This window comes from Myxine glutinosa, chromosome 4 (genome assembly GCF_964187855.1).
Source record: "Myxine glutinosa chromosome 4, kmMyxGlut1.1, whole genome shotgun sequence".
Taxonomy (NCBI): domain Eukaryota; kingdom Metazoa; phylum Chordata; class Myxini; order Myxiniformes; family Myxinidae; genus Myxine; species Myxine glutinosa.
In genome coordinates, this window is record NC_136264.1 from 113,399,430 (window position 1) to 113,418,211 (window position 18,782).

The 18,782-nt window shown below is 45.4% G+C and overlaps 1 protein-coding gene across 1 annotated transcript in view; it reads left to right on the top strand.

Annotated features, from left to right (window-relative positions):
* The window catches only part of LOC137425089 (protein FAM3C), an 86,024-nt gene that overhangs the window by 17,095 nt on the left and 50,147 nt on the right, over window positions 1-18,782 (top strand). Inside the window, exons 2-3 of the mRNA XM_078776288.1 lie at window positions 15,445-15,502; window positions 17,136-17,249. Of these exons, the coding sequence (XP_078632414.1) occupies window positions 15,490-15,502; window positions 17,136-17,249 (127 nt within the window). The 5' untranslated portion in view covers window positions 15,445-15,489. The remainder of the gene's footprint in view (window positions 1-15,444; window positions 15,503-17,135; window positions 17,250-18,782) is intronic.

An 18,782-nucleotide genomic window follows, 5' to 3' on the forward strand; every position in this document is an offset into this window, starting at 1 on the left:
TCCCCCCTAACCAATCAAATTTGCCATTTCCAACTCTCATCAAAATTTGCCATCTCCAATTCAACATCAAAATTTGCCATCACCAATTCATCATCAGTCCCTCCTAGGGAGGGAGAGATGGAATCACCCCAATGTCTTATCCACGTCGTGATGCGTCTCACCAATCCACACAGCAATTCTCATTTCCTGCACACAGAACAAAGAAAACACAGGTGTGGAGTCATCATCATCACCACAGGTAAGTGGCTGCGTATGGTGCGACAGGTTCATCAATCCTAACTATTTCCTAAATGACTTTAACAACTTTACATTACCCGGGGTCTTTCCCTGCCAATCCACAACACTAATGCACCCATCCAATTACCATTCTGCAACCGCACCACAAATGCCAATATCCAACCACAATTTACCTATACCCTCTACCTAACACTTACACTACCCGCCCCGGGTATCCGTGATGGGGGTCCACTCTTCCCCCATTCACACCTTCGCACCATGCACACCACTCCGTACCACTTACTCCATATATTCCACACACCTGTACTTGCACACCTGTGCTCTCACACCTGGTGCCACCTGCACCCTTCTCTCCCCAAGCGCATTCGCGCTGATCCACAACACTCACTGCTCCACACTGCTCCACACACCTGTCCAGTTCTCACACAGCATCATCTCATCTAACTACTCCCTTCTGAAACTTGCGCTTCCCAGTCGTCCCTTTAAACTATTGCGCTCCCTCGTCATTATCATCCACACTAAACTACCTGCGTCCCCACTACAGGTATCCTTGTCACTAACTAACCTTAACGTCACCTAATGTCATCTTCGCTAGATCCCTATCAATATCCTAACCCACCCGGGCTAGTTTTCACTGCCATACACCCCATAAACTATTGCTCCTTTGCCCCACATTGTGAGGGATGACAGAGTTGCCATCCCACCACATCGGGCATCTCCCACTACCAATTTTGCACATCAAATTTCAACAAATCAAAAATTTGCCAATCACTACCCATCATCTGCCAATCATTACTGCCAATCCTTTGCCAATCATCAAATTTTGTTTTTTTCTAATTTCGGGGCCAAAACACTAACCTCATCACACAGTCTACTTACTAATGCCTCTCGGTGCGCCAATTTACTTCTAAAGCTCGGCTTCGTACAGCCAAGCCATGAATGCGGGTTGTTCTGTGCCAGCGGCTGGATGCGTCCCGCATTCGGGGCAGGGATGGGGGCTTACCCGGCCCGAGACCCCACGCACCATCTCGGCACGGAGCCATCCCATGGCCCGATCTCGACCTGCCGGTATGCCTCAACAAAACGTGGTCGCCATGACGACCCTTCCTATCCAGCTGCCCGCTCCGCCTTGTGGAGCACGGACGCGGCCGTTCAAAGCGAGGCCCGGCACGCACCGAGGGCCCGATTCGGCTAAAAGTCGCTCTAAACTCTACCCCGGTTACCGTCGATGCTTCACCTGCATGGTTACACCCCGCAGCCCGTTCCTTGCTCACACATCCAGCCGTTTCCATGCTCCTCGTAGCTTTCCTTGCACACCTCGGTACACTCATTCCACTCACAGCCTTGGTCACACACCTGACCACCGAGCACCTTGGCACACATTCGTCGCTCGCACACCTCACCAACACACCTCTTCGCGCCCCCTCCTCGGTCACCTCCTCTGTGACAATCACAGGTGTGCTCTCACTCGCACACCCAACCACATGCCTCACTACCAATTCCAGCGTGCATTCCCACTCACGCTCTACCATTCCAGGTGTGCATCCTTTCTCACCTGTCACCACCAACTCACGCTCCGTGTCACTCGTACTACTCTCACCTCCACTCTTGACAGCGCACTCACCCTTACTCTTGACAGCGCACTCTTTCCTCATGCACCTGTCCGTTACACACCTTTCCCGCGCACACTCTCCCGTTACACCCTCTGTAACACTCACCACAGGTGGACACTCTTCCTTACTTTTGACAGCGCACTCTTTCCCCATGCACCTGTCCGTCACACACCTTTCTCGCGCACACTCTTGCGCACACTCTCCCGTCACACCCTCTGTAACACTTACCACACCGCGCTTCCATGTGCTCCCTCGCACACGCGCTACGACCGACTCACTCTCGCCAGCACCCTCACTCCTTGGCACGCACTTTTTCCTCACACACCGCAGAGTCGGACTTTCTCGCACACCTCCTTTTTCGCACACCAGACCTGTCGCACACTTCACCAACGGCCTCTCACGAACACCCGGGTCCATCTCGACCCCCAAGCTTCTTAAATCCCCTGGCGCATCATACGCACGACCATATTGGTCACCACTTACACCGGGTCCTCTTCCTCTTCGCTTCTCCTCCATCACCTGCGAATCCCTCATCCGGTTAATGAGCACATCATCACGATCCAAACACAGACTTTGGACCAATTCTTTTATCTCCTCTTTTATTTCTTTCTTATCCTCTCTCCGTCGCTTCTTAATTTCGCTCACCCCTTCTTCCACTTCTTCTAATTTCTGCTTCACCTCTTTTATGTCCCGGTACGTCTCCTCAAGCTCGTCCTCTAAGGCTACCTTGACCGTTTCCATGTGCGTCCTCACCTGCCGGTCCTTCGTCTCCATTACCTCTATCACCTCGTCCAACCTCGTTGTCAGTCCCTCACGTACCATCTGACATTGCCTCTTCGTCGCTATCAAGTCGTCTTTTAGTTCTTTCTGTGTCGCTTTTAACCCTCCTAGTACCGCAGTGTTCCTTTGAACCTGCTCCGTTACTTCTTTTTGTCCCTCCGTCAGCTGTTCCACCTCCTGCGTCAGGTCCTCTATGCCCCCTTGTAACTTTACAGTCCCCTTTCTCACCTCCTTCTCCATGCGCTCCTTACAGTGCCTCACCTCCTCGCGCACTCCTCCGACCTCCTCACTCACCCCTCTTCTGATCTCCTCTCCCATCACTTGCATCTCCTGCCCAGATGTGTTGCATGTGTTGCACGATAACAGTATTCCGGTGTGATGGTGCAAGGTGATGAGGTAGATGGATCAGAGCAGACTCACCATTCCAATTCCAAATTATTTTACTGGAATAATAATCAAAGAAGCACAACATGAGATGCCGGCCTGGCGCATTCAAACACAATATTCGCGGCAACCGGATGTGCTATAAGAACAGTGTACAGTGGTGTTGTTCACAGCAGATGGTCCGAGGCTGCATCTCCACTCATTATTATTATTCGGACTGGTTTCTGAGTTTTAATATTAATCTCGTCATTATTCTGAATTGTATAATAATCGCAGATATAAAACGAGATGCAGGCTTGGTGCCTTCCGATAAGCCGTTCGCGGCAACCTCAGGTGCTGTAAGAGCGGTTGTGCTGTTAACATCCGGTGGTCAGCGGCTGCATCTCCACTCATTATTATTATTATTCGGACTGGTTTCTGAGTTTTTATATTAATCTCGTCATTATTTTGAGCTTTTTTATGGGGTGGTAGTAATGAAAATGGGGGTAGTAGTTTTTCTCGTAACACGCGGCCTGTCTTATTTAGTTTGATTGACAGTACGGCCTCCCGCTCACATTTCCCATAGGAATTGCAGTGAAGCGGTTCAGGTTCGGTAGATGATGGCAACCCCGCTAGCTAAGAAAGCTGAAGTAAAGGTTCCGGCATTCCAGCCCTCATGGACAGAAGAGTGGGGTTTTGTTTTTCAGAAGGACCGTGCTGTGTGTACTTTATGTTTTGAAAATGTTGTTTGTCGAACGTCGAGTGTTAAGCGCCATTTTGAGACAAAGCACGAGAAAACTTTCAAAGATCAGGCAGACAAGGCAGAATCCATCAAACGTGCCGTGTCCAGGTATGGGAAGCAAGCCAACACCCTCAAAATCTTTGCCACTGCTAAAAAACATGCGACTGAAGCAAGCTATCGCGTTGCTCATTGCATTGTGAAACGCGGAAAGCCATTCACTGATGGCGAATATATTAAGGAGGCTTTTCTCTGTAGCTCAGAGGTTCTGTTCGAAGGCTTACCAAACAAAGAGACAATCAAATCAAGAACTAGAACGGGCACTCGGTAGAGCGCATACCTTCGCCGCAGCTACTGTTCTGTACTTGGTAAAAATACGATTTTGACCTTTTCGTGACCTTGACCTTGACCTTTGACCCGATTGCTCCCAAAATCTAATCAAATGTGTCCCGTATAATAACCAATCATCCCACCAAATTTCATGCAATTCGGTTGAATACTTTTTGAGTTATGCGAATAACATACACACACACACACAGACATACAAATAAATACACAGCGATCAAAACATAACCTTCCGCTTTTGCGAAGGTAATAAGAGATATTCCCATGTCAGCTAGAAGTTTTGAGCAACGCATCGAAGAAATGGCAGAAAATGTCAGCATGCAGCAAATAGCTGGGTTAAAAGATGCTGCGGTATTTAGCATTGCACTTGACGAGAGCGGGGACGTGAATGACATACCACGTTTGGCAGTCATGGCAAGATACTGTGACTCGACTGTTAGAGAGGAACTCTGCTGCTTAAAGCCAATGTCTGACACAACAAAAGGCGAGGACATAGCCAAGGTGTTTATGGAACATTTTGAGGAGTGAGGGATTGACATCAGGAAGATTTTTGCAGTGACAACAGATGGCGCCCCCGCCATGGTCGGGAAACAGAGGGGAGCAGTCAGATTAATTGAGGAAAAAGTCGGTCACCCCATCATGCAACTCCACTGCACAATACACCAAGAAAACCTTTGTGCAAAGATGTCAAATTCAGATCTTAATGAGGTTATGGCTACGGTAGTAAAGGTTATTAACTTCATAGTCAAGCGATCTGCTCTGACACACCGACAGTTCCAGTCCCTGCTCGAGGAAATGGACTGCACATACAAAGATATCCCTCTCCACTCAGCGGTTAGGTGGCTAAGCTGCGGAAAAGTTTTGGAGCGGTTTGTCAGCTGCTTTTTATGCCATCAAGGCCTTCCTGGCTGAAAAGGGCCAAAACTACCCAGAACTCGAGGACGAGAAGTGGATTGTGAAACTTATGTTTCTCACGGATATTACGGGACACCTCAACGAGCTCAATCTCCGACTGCAAGGTGTAGGGCAAACTGTTTTGGACATGTTCGACACATGGACGGCTTTTGTCGGCAAGCTAGCAATCTTTTCAAGCGATGTTGCTACCTCCACTTTCCACTACTTCAGTCACATAAGGGAACTGTCCTCGCAGCACAGCATCAGCACCGCTGAAATATGCAAATACATGAGCGAGCTTGAGTCGGAGTTCACAACACGATTTGGGGACTTTGAGAAGTATGGACCCATGTTCTCTTTCTTGATCAAGCCAGACAGCTTTGATGGACACGAATTGGATTTATCTCTGATAGACTGGTTGGATACACAGGACATGGAAATGCAGCTGATTGAGCTGAAGAGTTCAACACCGTGGGTGACGAAGTTTGCAGAGCTACGGAAACAAATAGAAACCACGGCAGTGCAAGATCACGAAACCTGCATCTTCACCTGCTGGACATCCGTACCGAAGACGTTCAGCTGTCTCCGGAACGTTGCACTGGCTTTGCTGTCAGTCTTCGGGTCAACGTACCTCTGTGAGCAGATATTCTCACACATGAAGAACGTGCTCAGCCCCTCCCGCAATCGTTTGACAACCGACCACTCCGAAGCATGTGTGCAACTTAAAGTGACTAACTACAACCCCCAGATAATGGCGCTCAGCAAAGGAAAGCAGGGCCAGGGATCACACTGACTGGTAGGCATCTGTTTATTTGTAGTACACATGGGTTTGCATATGTAGCTGTTTGTCCATCTCTTTTTTTCCAACTCAGATGTGGATGTTTTCATGAGGATGGCAGCATTCTTGTATAGTGCTGGTATTTCTGTTTGATACACTCTATTCTCCCTTTTTGACATTTGTTCCCAATGCAATGCTTTGTAAATGAGTTACTGAAAGCAGTGTTTTGAAATGGGGTCCGTGCATATAATTTGTAAACTCATGGGGGACAAATTTTACAATGATAAAATGATCATTACAATGTCCTGATTATGAGGGATAAATGTTTATTTGAAATGTTGTTGCTATGCATGTGGCCTATGTGGATGGAATTTAAATTCCATGTCTGTTGGAAATATTTTTTTGATGTGGTGTCATAATTAAACTTAATGTTAAACTTAATGTTGATTATGGCACACGAATTAACAAGAACATTTCAAACTGGCACTTCATGTCAAAAAGGTTGCCGACCCCTGATCTAAAGTATCCAAAAGAACTCTTTGAGAAACATAAAGATCTTCCTTTCGGGTGTGAGAAAGAATTGACAAACCCAGAGTGGTTGAGTGAATATCAGAAATCGTTTGATAAGGGATCAAGAACAGAAAAACTTTTAACAACATTCTTTGATAAGAAGAACTATGTACTACATCAGAGAAATCTTTTACAATTTGTGAAACATGGCCTAATTGTTGAGAAACTTCATCGGGTCCTGAAATTCAAACAGAGTTATTGGTTAATGAAATATATTGATTTTAACACTCGAAAGAGAACGCTTGGAAAGACTGACTTTGAGAAAGATTTTTATAAGTTGATGAATAACACGGTGTTTGGGAAGACTATGGAAAATGTTAGAAAGAGACAAAATATCAAGTTGACAACTTCCTGGGAACAAACTTCCAAACTAATCAACAGACCGAGCTTTGAGCGTGTTGAAATCTTTACAGAAAACGTTTGTGCTGTTCATATGATGAAAGAAGAAATTGAGATGGATAAACCGATTTATATTGGTACTACTGTTCTCGATCTATCAAAACTACTGATGTATGAATATTATTATGAGAATTTGAAAACAAAGTATGATGATAACGTCATGTTGATGTATATGGATACGGACAGCTTCATTCTGAGTATCAAGACAGATGACGTTTATGATGATATGAAAGCTGATTCTGTAATTTATGATACAAGCAACTATGATCAAAAGAGTGAATTGTTCTCGAATCAAAATAAAAAGGTGATTGGAAAGTTCAAGGATGAGCTTGGTGGAAATATTCTGAGTGAGTTCAGAGCATTGAGAGCAAAGGCTTATGCGTATAAATATAGAGTTGGGAATGTGGAGAAGTGTGATCAGAAGCTCAAAGGGATTAAGAAAAATGTAATTAAAGAAAGTATAAATTTTGGTCATTATTATCAATGTTTGATGAGTGGGGAGGAACAGTATAGAAAGGTAAAAGAGATAAGGAGTTATAAGCATGAATTATATTCAGGAGAAATAAATAAACTAGCACTAGGAGCATATGATGATAAACGATATATTTTAGATGGTGGTGTCATGTGTGTACCTTTTGGTTATATATAAATGGATAAAGAGTGGAGGTGTAATCAACCTTGGTATATAAATGGAAAACATAATGAGTGTGAGAAATACCAGATCCGAGAGGTTGAGAGGGTCAGAAGGTCCTCAAGACGGATAAACGTATTCATTTGTTAAGTGGGGTAATGGAGGGTGGGAAGAAAAATATATTAGAGTGGAGTGAGAACTTTGATGGTTATCAACCGGATAATAAATATTATAATTTTAAAATGGTATGTGGATCGGGAGGAGGACAGACCAGGTCCCTCCGTGAAACATATCATTTTATAAACGCACAGAGAAAGGTACTTCATGCAAAGTTTATGAATATCCTAGATGTGGATGACTTCCATAAGAGAATGGAGTTGTTAAAAAATTAGAAAATGAGCAAATATTAATAGGATAAATGAGGGATTTTGAATGTCACGTGGTCCTTGGAGGTTAAGTAAGGACTCCCCCATTCACTTACATGTAAAAGGAGAAAGGGGTGTCGCGGTAATCAGGGGAAAAATGGACAGTTTGGGAAAAAGTCCCATCTAAATACATGGGTGTCCTGGAAGCCCCATTTTCTCCCTACTCACACCTTTCTTCCCCCGTTACGTCCTCGGTAACACTCACCACGGGTGTGCACTCCTGCACATACCCACTCACGCGCTCTGATGTGCCCTCCCACACACGCGCCACAACCAACTCAGGTGTGCATCCCCGCACACTCTCTCCATCCATCTCACTCTCCTGGTCACACTCACTCCTACTTCCACACCCTGTATCGCATTCATCACTCATACACTCCGACGTGCGTTCGCTCTCGCACTCGGTAACACACTCGCGCCTCGACGCCATTCGCACACGCGCACCATTTTCTCTCACACCACTCACAAGGGACCTTCCACCAATGCCCGGGTGCCGTCTCGATCCCAAGCGCACGAGAATTCTTTTCCCGACAAACACTTTGCCGAAAAATCTCTTAGCCCCATACACAGCCCGACTCACCTTCGGGGTTCTTCTTACTCGCTCCAACACCACCTGCAAATCTTTATAAGGATTAAGCACGGCATCATGATGCGAGCACGGACTTTGCACATTTTCCATTTCTTCCTGCCTTTTTGCTTGCTTTACCTCTTTACCTCTAAGTGCTTTACCTCTAAGTCCGGCGTCTCTTCCAACCCAATTTCCACTATTATTTCCTTAATTTATTTTTCCTCGACGACCGCTGGCTCTAATAAAATTTTCTTTTCTACCTCAGCAGTCGCCGGCTTCCCCATACCTCGGGTCGCGATTTCTATGCCCGTCCACATGACTTCGCTTTGCTCACCCTCGCTCACCCCGCGCTTCTCAAACCGCGTTACCTCGTCGCGTACCCCCGCGACCTCTTCGCCCACTCTGCGGTCCACCTCTTTCTCAAATTATTTTATTTCATACCTGGCTTGCCCCCTCGCCAGTCCCTCATTTACTCCCTGGGCCTGGCCATTTCTGTCCTCCAATTGGCCCCCTATTTTGCCTTCTAGCCCCCCAATTTGGCTTTCTAATCGCTCCCCCATTCTATCTTCCAAATTACTTAACCCATCTCTCAATCCCCCAATTTGGTTTCCCACATCGTTTCTCAATCCTCCAATTTGGTTTCCCATCTCATTTCTCAATCCTCCAATTTGGTTTCCCATCTCATTTCTCAATCCTCCAATTTGGTTTCCCATCTGCTCAATTTGGTTTCCCAACCCCATTTGTACGGCTGCCTGCAGCCGCGCAATGAGGTCCTGCATATTCATCCCCCCGATTTGTGCAGCGGGTGCGGCCCTCGTCGCCGCCATGTGCGAGGCGCCGCCATTTTGTGCTCCTGTAACCTCATGTGAGGTGCCGCCATTTTGCGTGCATGCAACCCCCTCTACCGCACCTTCTTCAACCTCCTCTTCCATTGCTCCCACTGCCTCCCTGGGGTCCTGGGTTGACTCTGGCCCCTCTTCTATCTCCCCCACCGGCATCCGCTCGCCTTGATTATCCATGGCACGATGTAAAATTTAGATGTTATAATAATAAATTTTGGCCGCTCCTAATTGTGATCAAATTTTTCAGATGGATTAAAAATTTGGTTCGGGCTTCAATCCCACTCCTGACACCAATTGTTGCGGATCTTGGAGTACAGCGCTCCCCTTACCGAGGGGGGGTTAATCCCCTCGTCTATTAAGCTGGCCGTCTCCGGTCCTGGAGCTATGACGTCGCTTCCGGTCAGCGCTGAATATGGTGGTAGGCCAATTGTTCCAATTACCTAATTACCAGCGCCTTCCGGTAAGCGAGGAAATGAGCCCTGCCCGAGCCGCGGCTGTAATGGACACGCCGGGCGAAGCGAGCCAAGACTCAGGCCGTTAACAAAGACTAGACCCGATTATAAGCGGTTCTTATGTCGTGCCACCGGTATTCAATTGGGAAAAGACTAAAGCGACCGGATGAGAGGAAAACCCAAAGAATAAGAAGGGTGAAGGAAGAACAAATATGATTTATTAACTACACTACAAGAGGAAACGAAAGGCAGCAAGAATATACAAAAGGAGGAAATAAAAGGACATAGGGCAACCTTATACACTCTTATATAACACGCCCAGGACAATACAAACACACTTACACGAATGGGGTGGTGGTGGTGGTGGGAAGGAAGGAAGATAAGGGTCCAAGCAGATGGTTCCAGGCTCCGCGTCCACCGCGAAGAATGGCAGGCAGCTGGTGTCGTTGGCGCGTGACCGGACCTTATAATTATGCGGGGGACTGGGATGCCGCGTTAGGGCGGGTCATACTCAGGTGCCAAAATGAATCTGAAGGAAATCCTAACATGAGGGGTGTCTATATTATGTTTTTTTATGGGGAATTCAAATATGAGTTTATTTTTTGGATAGGATAACTCTAACCTACATCAATTTGTATTTCTAAATTGCCAATTTTACCCTTTCGAACCCCTTTATAAGATATTAAAACATATAAGGGAAATCATTCATATTGACACAGCCAAATCAAATGTACATATTTATTAACAGGTGAACTGCGTGTATATCACTGGTTACAATTACAAAGATCAATCTCCTTACTTCTTGAACTTTACCAGGTTGCACAAGTCCTGCTTTGACTCATTCTTGGACATCAGCCTCCTGCTGGCCTCCTGAGCCCTGATGCCTCCATCCCTCTTTTCCTGTGAGAAGTACTTAGCAGAAGCCTCAGTCACCATTTTAACAACCCTCTCAATGCTTTGTGTGTGGCAAGGCCAGTTGAGCACCTCCATGGGGGTGTTGATGAAGTTCTTCACCTCCGAGGTGCTTAGGGAGCAGGTGAGAGGTGGCTCTGACACACCTTCTGACCAGCTGATCAAGTTACCAATGCTGGAAGCATCACAGTTGATGTCAGGTGTCTTTCTGGTCCTGACAGATGAGTCCCCCAGCTGAGTGTCTGGGTCCCCCTCTCCCCTGATGGCCAGGATTCTCTCCACCCCCTCAGTCCTCTCCTTCTGATCCTCAGAGCACAGCAGTGTTTGGAGGATGGCTTCACTGTGGGCATACCAAGCAGATCTTCTCACAGTCGGCATCACAAGGTCCAGCACCTCCTTCCTCTGGGACTTGAGGCAGTCCAGCTGAAACAAGATGTGCCTAGGCCCTTCGATCCAGGAGTGCTGGACTTTCACGTTGAACCAACATGGATAAGACACTCCAATGATGAATTCCACAATTAATTGCAGATTCTTCCGGTTCTTTCCTTTCAGTCCATGCTTTGACACCCAGAGCCTGAGAAGTCTGTTCGCTGTGGTGAGCCAGCGGCTGTGGTTTACTGGTCCAATCTCCAACAGAGCCAGCCTTGCAGGAAGCACTCCATCCCTGATTGCACAGACAATTTTATAGCCATAGTGTTGATCAGTTGAGAGATCTTCAATGGCCTTTTCAGACAGCTTGATCAGTGGAGGGCCAACAAAGATCTGGGTGAAGTTTGGATTGATATCCAAGTCTGTAGCAGAAGCAAGGAGCTTTCCTATTGGCCCGGAAAATGTGTTGTTTGACAGAGTAGGGCCATCAAGGTGAACAATGAGATGGCGCAGGGGAAGTTCACCAGTGTGCAGGTTGCACACCAACCAGACCAGCTTTCTCCCCAGGTGCAGCTCCAGCTTCCGCATTACTCCAGCTTTCACACCAGTGTTGACATTTGTTGAGTCTCCTCCAATGGCCCACAAGGTCTTATCAAAACACCTCTCTTTCAGCCAGGCAAACAGGACCTTAGCAATCTGCTCCGCATGTGACTCCTCTTTAGTTGCTTTCTCTGGGGTAAAGTGGAACAGATAGTAGCTGCCAGGCTCACTAACAACACTATAGTGTTCTTCCTTGATCTTTGCAGGAAAAGATTGGTCACTGCCCTCATCTTCCATCATCACATTGGTCAGGTCAATCCGCCCATCAAAGAGGATGCAGGAGATCCCCCCCTCCTCCCTGCACTTCTCATCAAACTCTTCCCCCAGCTCTGTCATCAATTCTCCTGTGCTCTATTGACCTTGTTCTGATCAATCACTTTACTTGTATTGTCTTCTGTGATGATTCCTGCATCAATCAGAGCTGCAGTTGCTATTGCTGCAGTTGGCCTCAGCCCTATGCCATACCTTACACTAGCAAGGGCAATGTTTGGAATCTCATCATAGTTTTTCTGGACCTTTGCTGAAGCTGCAGGCTCAGTGTCAGTTTCAGGGAAGAGCTCAACTTCAGTGACAAACTCATCTTCAGCACCACGTCTCACCAATTCCAGATCCTCATCACCATCTGACAAAAATCTCTCAACATCCTTCCTGGCTGCCTTCTCTGCTGCTGCAGCATTTTCCTCCTTGCTCCTTCTCCTTTTCTCTGCATTCTTTTTCTTTTCCTGCCTTTCCAATGTCCTCACCTGTCTCTTGTGCTCTGGCAGATCAGGGCTCCCCATTTGGTGGGGTCCTTTACTTCCAACCTTCTCTTTCTGTCTCTTGATGTAGGCAAGATCTTTCATAGGAATCATTTTCTCTCTGCTGCAGGAACAGTTAATGTGGGCTTGGATCACACAGCCCTCACCGGCCTCACAGCCTCCCCCCTCACAACTGGTAATCTGACACTTGCAAGTCAAAATATCAAATAACTTGTCTAACTTGACAATGAACCTCTCTTTGGCATCAAGTTTGCCCTTCCCAAGAGAAAACTTCACTGCCTGATTCCAGACCTCCTTGAGCTTGGACATGATGGTCACATTTTCATTGATAACAGGAGGCTTGAAAAGAGCATTAGCTTTGCTCCATTGACAAATCAGACCAGGGTAGATGTCAGACACGAGCTGGTCCACTGGGTAGTTCCTCCTGTCATCTTCACTTTGCTCCCTCAAGTAGATGCCATACCTCAGGATATCCCTCACAGTTGGCAGTTCAGACACCAACAGCTCCTGCCCAGTGCCAACAAGATTACTTAAATGAGAACTTGATTTCATCCTTGTTCTGACTTGAGCCATTTTTAGTAGTTCACACTGAAATAAAAACAATAATACACAGGTAAGTATCCACTACAGACAGATATTAAGGTATTACACAGGTATTGCAGAAAACCGTCAAAATATTCACTTCACAGGTCACTATTTTCCTTCACATGTAACTCAGGCTAGCAATAGGTAAGTACACAAATCAATTAACAAATATAATATAAAACAAGGTAATTTACATCTAAAATTATTATCTATTTGTTCCTCAGGTTCCTAATCAAAAACGTACTTACTGGCAATGCCATAAGAAGAGAAGAGAAGACGGATGGATAAGGATTGCCAACCTCCTCAACATCGAGCTTTCAGCAACAAGATGGCTACAACTGCCGTCCCAACAGGAAGTTACCAAAATAAAAGCCCTAACTTCAAAATAAAACAACGTCTCTTTTTTTCCAGAAGAATAGCAAAATAATCAAAAATTTAATAATATAATCAACTGCAAATTGATGTAGGTTAGGGTTATCAGAATTTTTTAAAACCTCAGATTTGTGTTCTACACACCAAAATACGTAATATGAACACCCCTCTCGATTGATTTACAAAAAATAAAAAAGTATGTTCCGCCCTAATGCCGCGTACGTAATCTTCATGCCAACAACTTCGTGCCAACAATGGAGGGGAGGGGGGGAGGGGAGGGGAGGAGAAGGGGGGAGGGGAGGAGAAGGGGGGAGGGGAGGAGAGGAGAGGGGAAGGGGGGGGGGGGGAGGGGGAGGGGGGTCGGGCAGCTTCTTCTCGGTGGTCACCCATAAAATAGATTTGTAAAAATCTCGGTTGCTCACCTGGTTGAGGGTGGATACAGCCAATGAGGTGGTATACCTGGCCTTGCACCTTGAATGTAGGCATGAATCCTTGCTCGGTGACGACGCGATCTGCTCCAAACGAAGTCATTTGGAACGAAGAGTTGTAATTACAGATTTCCTTCATGAAGTGTCTGGATTGAGTCGTAGTTGATTGAAGTAGTTCTTTCAAAGGTTCCGGTGGAGATTGGAGAGAAGGCAAAAGGACATTGCCTCCCCTGCAACGCATTCCTGGTGTTTCTCCCTTCCATTTCAAGGCATGGCAAAACTGACAGGTGAACGACATGGAGCCAATATCAACGTTTGAGGAGTAGTCAGTGTTCGGATTGTAACTGAATGCAGCCTTCTCCCATGCAATGGCCGGCTGCCGTCTGCCTGATGGTTGCCAGTTGTTGAGTCGTTTTTGGCGCTGTTCTTCTGTCTCCTGCTGTCTGGCCCTCGCGTTGATTGGCATTTAGACGTGCCTCTGTCTCATCTTCTGTCTCTCGCTGTCTGGCCCTCGCCACACGTTGTTGATTAGCGTTCAGACGTGCCTCTGTCTCATCTTCTGTCTCTCGCTGTCTGGCCCTCGCCAGACGTTGTTGATTGGCGTTTCGACGTGCCTCTGTCTCATCTTCTGTCTCTCGCTGTCTGGCCCTCGCCAGACGTTGTTGATTGGCGTTTAGACGTGCCTCTGTCTCATCTTCTGTCTCTCGCTGTCTGGCCCTCGCCAGACGTTGTTGATTGGCATTTAGACGTGCCTCTGTCTCATCTTCTGTTTCTCGCTGTCTGGCCCTCGCCAGACATTGTTGATTGGCGTTTAGACGTGCCTCTGTCTCATCTTCTGTCTCTCGCTGTCTGAATCTAGAGACACGTTCTCGATTGGCTTGTCGATGGTGAAAAGTATCTTCATCGGCTTCATGGAGTCTCCGATCAGCGATTTTCCTTGCTCGGGAGGTTGAACGTGACAAATTTCTTTTCTTCGGTGCCATTGCCTTTATCACAGTCAGTCTTCCAGTCACTCACTCGTAGACAAATTCAAAATACCAAATGAAAAATACTCGTAGACAAAATACCACGTTTACACGTGGTAAGAAACGACGCAAACGCACGATTGCAACTCTGCGTCCTGTCGTGGGCGTGGCCAACGTGGCCTCATGCTCCCAGGTGATTGGCTAACTCGAGCTCGAGAGAGCCATAATGCGCTACGTTATGGCAAAAAATATGGATCTAAAGATGAAAGAAAAAAAAACCTATGTGGTGTGAATGGCAATGTTCCTCGCTGAAATGTGAAAAAACGCAATCGCTTTTCGCTCTGAATTACATGCGAACGCGTTACTGTGAGTTTATGGCGGCAAGGAAGGAACATCACGTGATCGCTCTGAGCGAATCAGCGCGCTGCTCTGCCACCGGTCAGATATTATTCCTCGCTGAAATGCGCTGAGGTAAAAATATGGTAAAAAAATATTATGAAATAAATTTTTAGGTCGGCCATGTTCTTCCCAGGCTCAATGGCCATGTCTGTGCCAAATATCAAGTACGTGAGCCTCTCCGTTTAAGAGTCTATCGGTAACATTACACACACACACACACACACACACACACACACACACACACACACACACACACAAACTGTGTTTTATATATATATATATATATATATATATATATATATATATATATATATATATATATATACACACATGTCACACACGTTTCTTTGCATTATCGGAAATTTTTATGAAGGAAATTTAACATGCAAACTTTTGTATTTGTAAATGTTTCCATCACAGGTTCCGCAGTCCTGCTTTTAGGAACGTGGTTGAGTGGCGCAAGACATGCGGTTCACAGGTAAGGCTTAGAGCCTTAATCTTCCATATGCAGTACTAGGCTGCGAGTAGCATCATTGACTGAGGGTGTGGCAATGATGCAATGCCCTCTGCTGGTTAGGGCAGAATTTTACAATTTTGGCAAGGTGCTGCCGGTGACAGCTCACCTACTCTTTGCAAAGGACATCATGGAATACTTAATGTCCACCAACGAATGCTGGCAGACAGTCCATCCGAGGGAAGGCACACACATTGATGAATCGCCCTGCCTGTGAAAAACCGGGATGACAGTTTATAGTTAGATCAGGATTCAAACCCATGCTAGACAGCTTAGGGGCGAATGTGCATACCTCTCGGGAGTCTAGACCATCCTGTCAGCCCCATGAGGCCTTAAAGGCAAAACAGTGGTGCCTGACTAGTGTGAATGTGTACTTGTGAAAGTCCATGTGACTATGCAGTGTCTCTCCTGCCGTGCTCGCCACACACCACTGAAACACGCAGGTCCAGGTAGGAACCATGGCGCAGCATGCAGGAACCGCTACAAAGGAGAAAAGCTCTCGCTAACAACACCCTCATGAAGACTAGTGCAGTTGAGCAGACAGGAACCACAAAGACGAGAATCAGCACCCACAAGCACAGCAAGCAGAAACCAACAGGTGACAAAACTTGGCGACTAGCCCAAACCAGCGCAGTGTCTCGGTCTTTATTAGGTACCGCGAGGGTGGGTTTGACCGCCTCAGTGAGTGCCCATTGGCTGATTATGGCCATTAGGTGGGGATCGCTGGACCACTCTGATTGGCGGGGCAAGCCGGGGATTTACCAGATCCTACGTTGACCGCTCTCCTTCCGTGTGCTGGGTGTCCATATATGTGCCTGCCTGTGCCCTTCCTGACCTTTTGCACAGTTCTAGTATGTTTGCGGTGGGCGATTTACACAAGTGCTTGCGGAAGGCGTACATGACAGATTACCATTCGGGAACGATGCAGAATGTATGGAAGGGTGGGAGATGGGAGTTAGACACAAACACACCCTGGCAATGGAGGACAATAACTTCTGAACACATACTCGACATCACTTTAATTACAGCAATTATAAAAAACTTGTGCTAGCATGCACTAAGAACGAACTATTCCAAACTGTCCCATTTTATCTCCTAGGCCAGATACAGAATAATACCATTACATGACCATGTACTTTTGTCTTCATGCCAAAGTTTGTGCTTCGCTTTGTCACCATGTTTTGTTTATTTTTTTAAATCTTTTCTTTGTGCAAAAAGGTATTTCTCTATGGAGAAATGGTGAAGTGCTGGACTGGTATGAATGTGAACTTGAGAAAATCCATGTGACCATTGGAAACTGCCTTTTTGGTGGTGGTCTGTGGAGGTACTTCCTCCCCACCTGTTTATTTTCTGTTTCTTCCTCATTCGGAATTGGTAAACCTGTTAGAAGCCTAAATGCCTCCTTCAGCAGTCACTATAATGTCCATTGACTTTAAAAATGAACTTTTTTCGAAAGTCACGTATTGCTTGTGTGAGGTACGTATTCTAAAAATAACAGCCAAGGCAGTGGGAATGGATTGGGATTGTGTTTATTTCCATATCAATCCTCCTCTTACATCCCAAATGTTTTTCATCCCCCTTCCAACATTGTGTTCAGGTGCTGTGCGACTTGGTGTTCTTGCAGCCACTGCCGTGCTCACATGGTACATTACAAGCCAGCTGTTGAACCTGCAACTGGATGAAAACTTGCGCAACCTTGTAGGCTTCCAAGGTTCGTTTGCCATTTTATGTTTCGTCTTTCTTTTTCTTGTCTCGCTGCTGATGAGCTAGAGACCAACACAACCTTCTCTTACCATCAGGAGTCTAGTGCAATTGTCTTCTTGAATGCGATAAATTGTTAATAGTCTGGAGCCACTTCCTAGAAGCGTGACCTGGGGGTAACCTTTTGATACAAGTTCGCAACAGTTTTTATGAAACCTCAAGCCAAATTAATAGTCACAAGTTGGACAGACGCTTGTCTTCCAATCAAGAACAGTCGTAGTTTGTGTGCATTAATGATGTGATAAAGTTGATTTTCAGTTGATTCAATGAAATTATGGGCATGTGGGGGCTGTAAAGCCTAATAACACAATTGTATTCAAGCAGAGAAAACTATGTAGGATGAGCGGGTCCTCAATCGATGAAAAATGTTCCATTAGTTTTTGTACAGTGAAGGGACCCTTAACCCTCAATAGCCCGGGCTATTTTGAAACTGCATAGCCCAGGGGGGGGGGGGGGGGGGGGGGGCTAATTTGGCCCCCCCTCAGATCTCGGCCATTTATCGACCGAATGTGACCAAACTTGGCGTGTATGTGTCCCATCATGTATTTTACAAGAATGCATAGTCAAATTTATGATATCTATTGTTATTCTTAATTTGTCTAATTAATGATGGAAATATGCAAATCTTTTCAAGGAATTCTCATTTTTTTCAGTTTTCCCCCCATTTATGGAGAAAATGCAATCAGATTTGGCATGTTTGTAGCTTGTCATATAATCTAAAAGATAGCTTAGTCAAATTAATGACATGTATTGAAATTTCATATTTATAATTGTAATTAATTATGCAAATATGCTAATCTTTCTTGAAATTCTGAATTTTCACATTTTGATTACCACGTCAGGGCAGAAATCTTTTTTCTAGTTGTAAATTGAAGAAAGGTGATGTTTAGTCTATGTTTTGACAATGTATGATTGAAATGTGGGAAATGATTATGCAAATTAGAGACAAATGAATATTCATTAGCAACAAGAAAGTTGAATGTTTCACAGTAATTTATTAGATGTGACTTATGAATCAGCATGCTCAAAAGCAATAAAGAATGGCAGTTATATTTGGGTGTTGAAAGTCTACTGATGATAACATAACATTTATGCAAAGCATATGCAATTGCATAACTGTTCTCAGGTCACATAATATATCATACAGACAGTGTCATGAATATTAATTCACACAAAGTATACAAAATTCCACTTTTGCATTGATAACGAGATCTGACTGTTACATGATTGAAAACAGTATTGAATGACAGTTACAAAAAGTTTATATTTGGATGTCACACTGTCACAGTCTACTACATGTAATCACATATTCAATTTATGCAAATCATATGCATAACTGTTCTTGGGGCACATCATATATCAAACAGACAGTGTAATGAATACTAATTAGTAAAATTATCAGGAAAATTCAACTTTTGCATTGATATGATCTGACTACTAAATGACTGAAAACAATATTGAATGACAGGAACAAACAACTGTA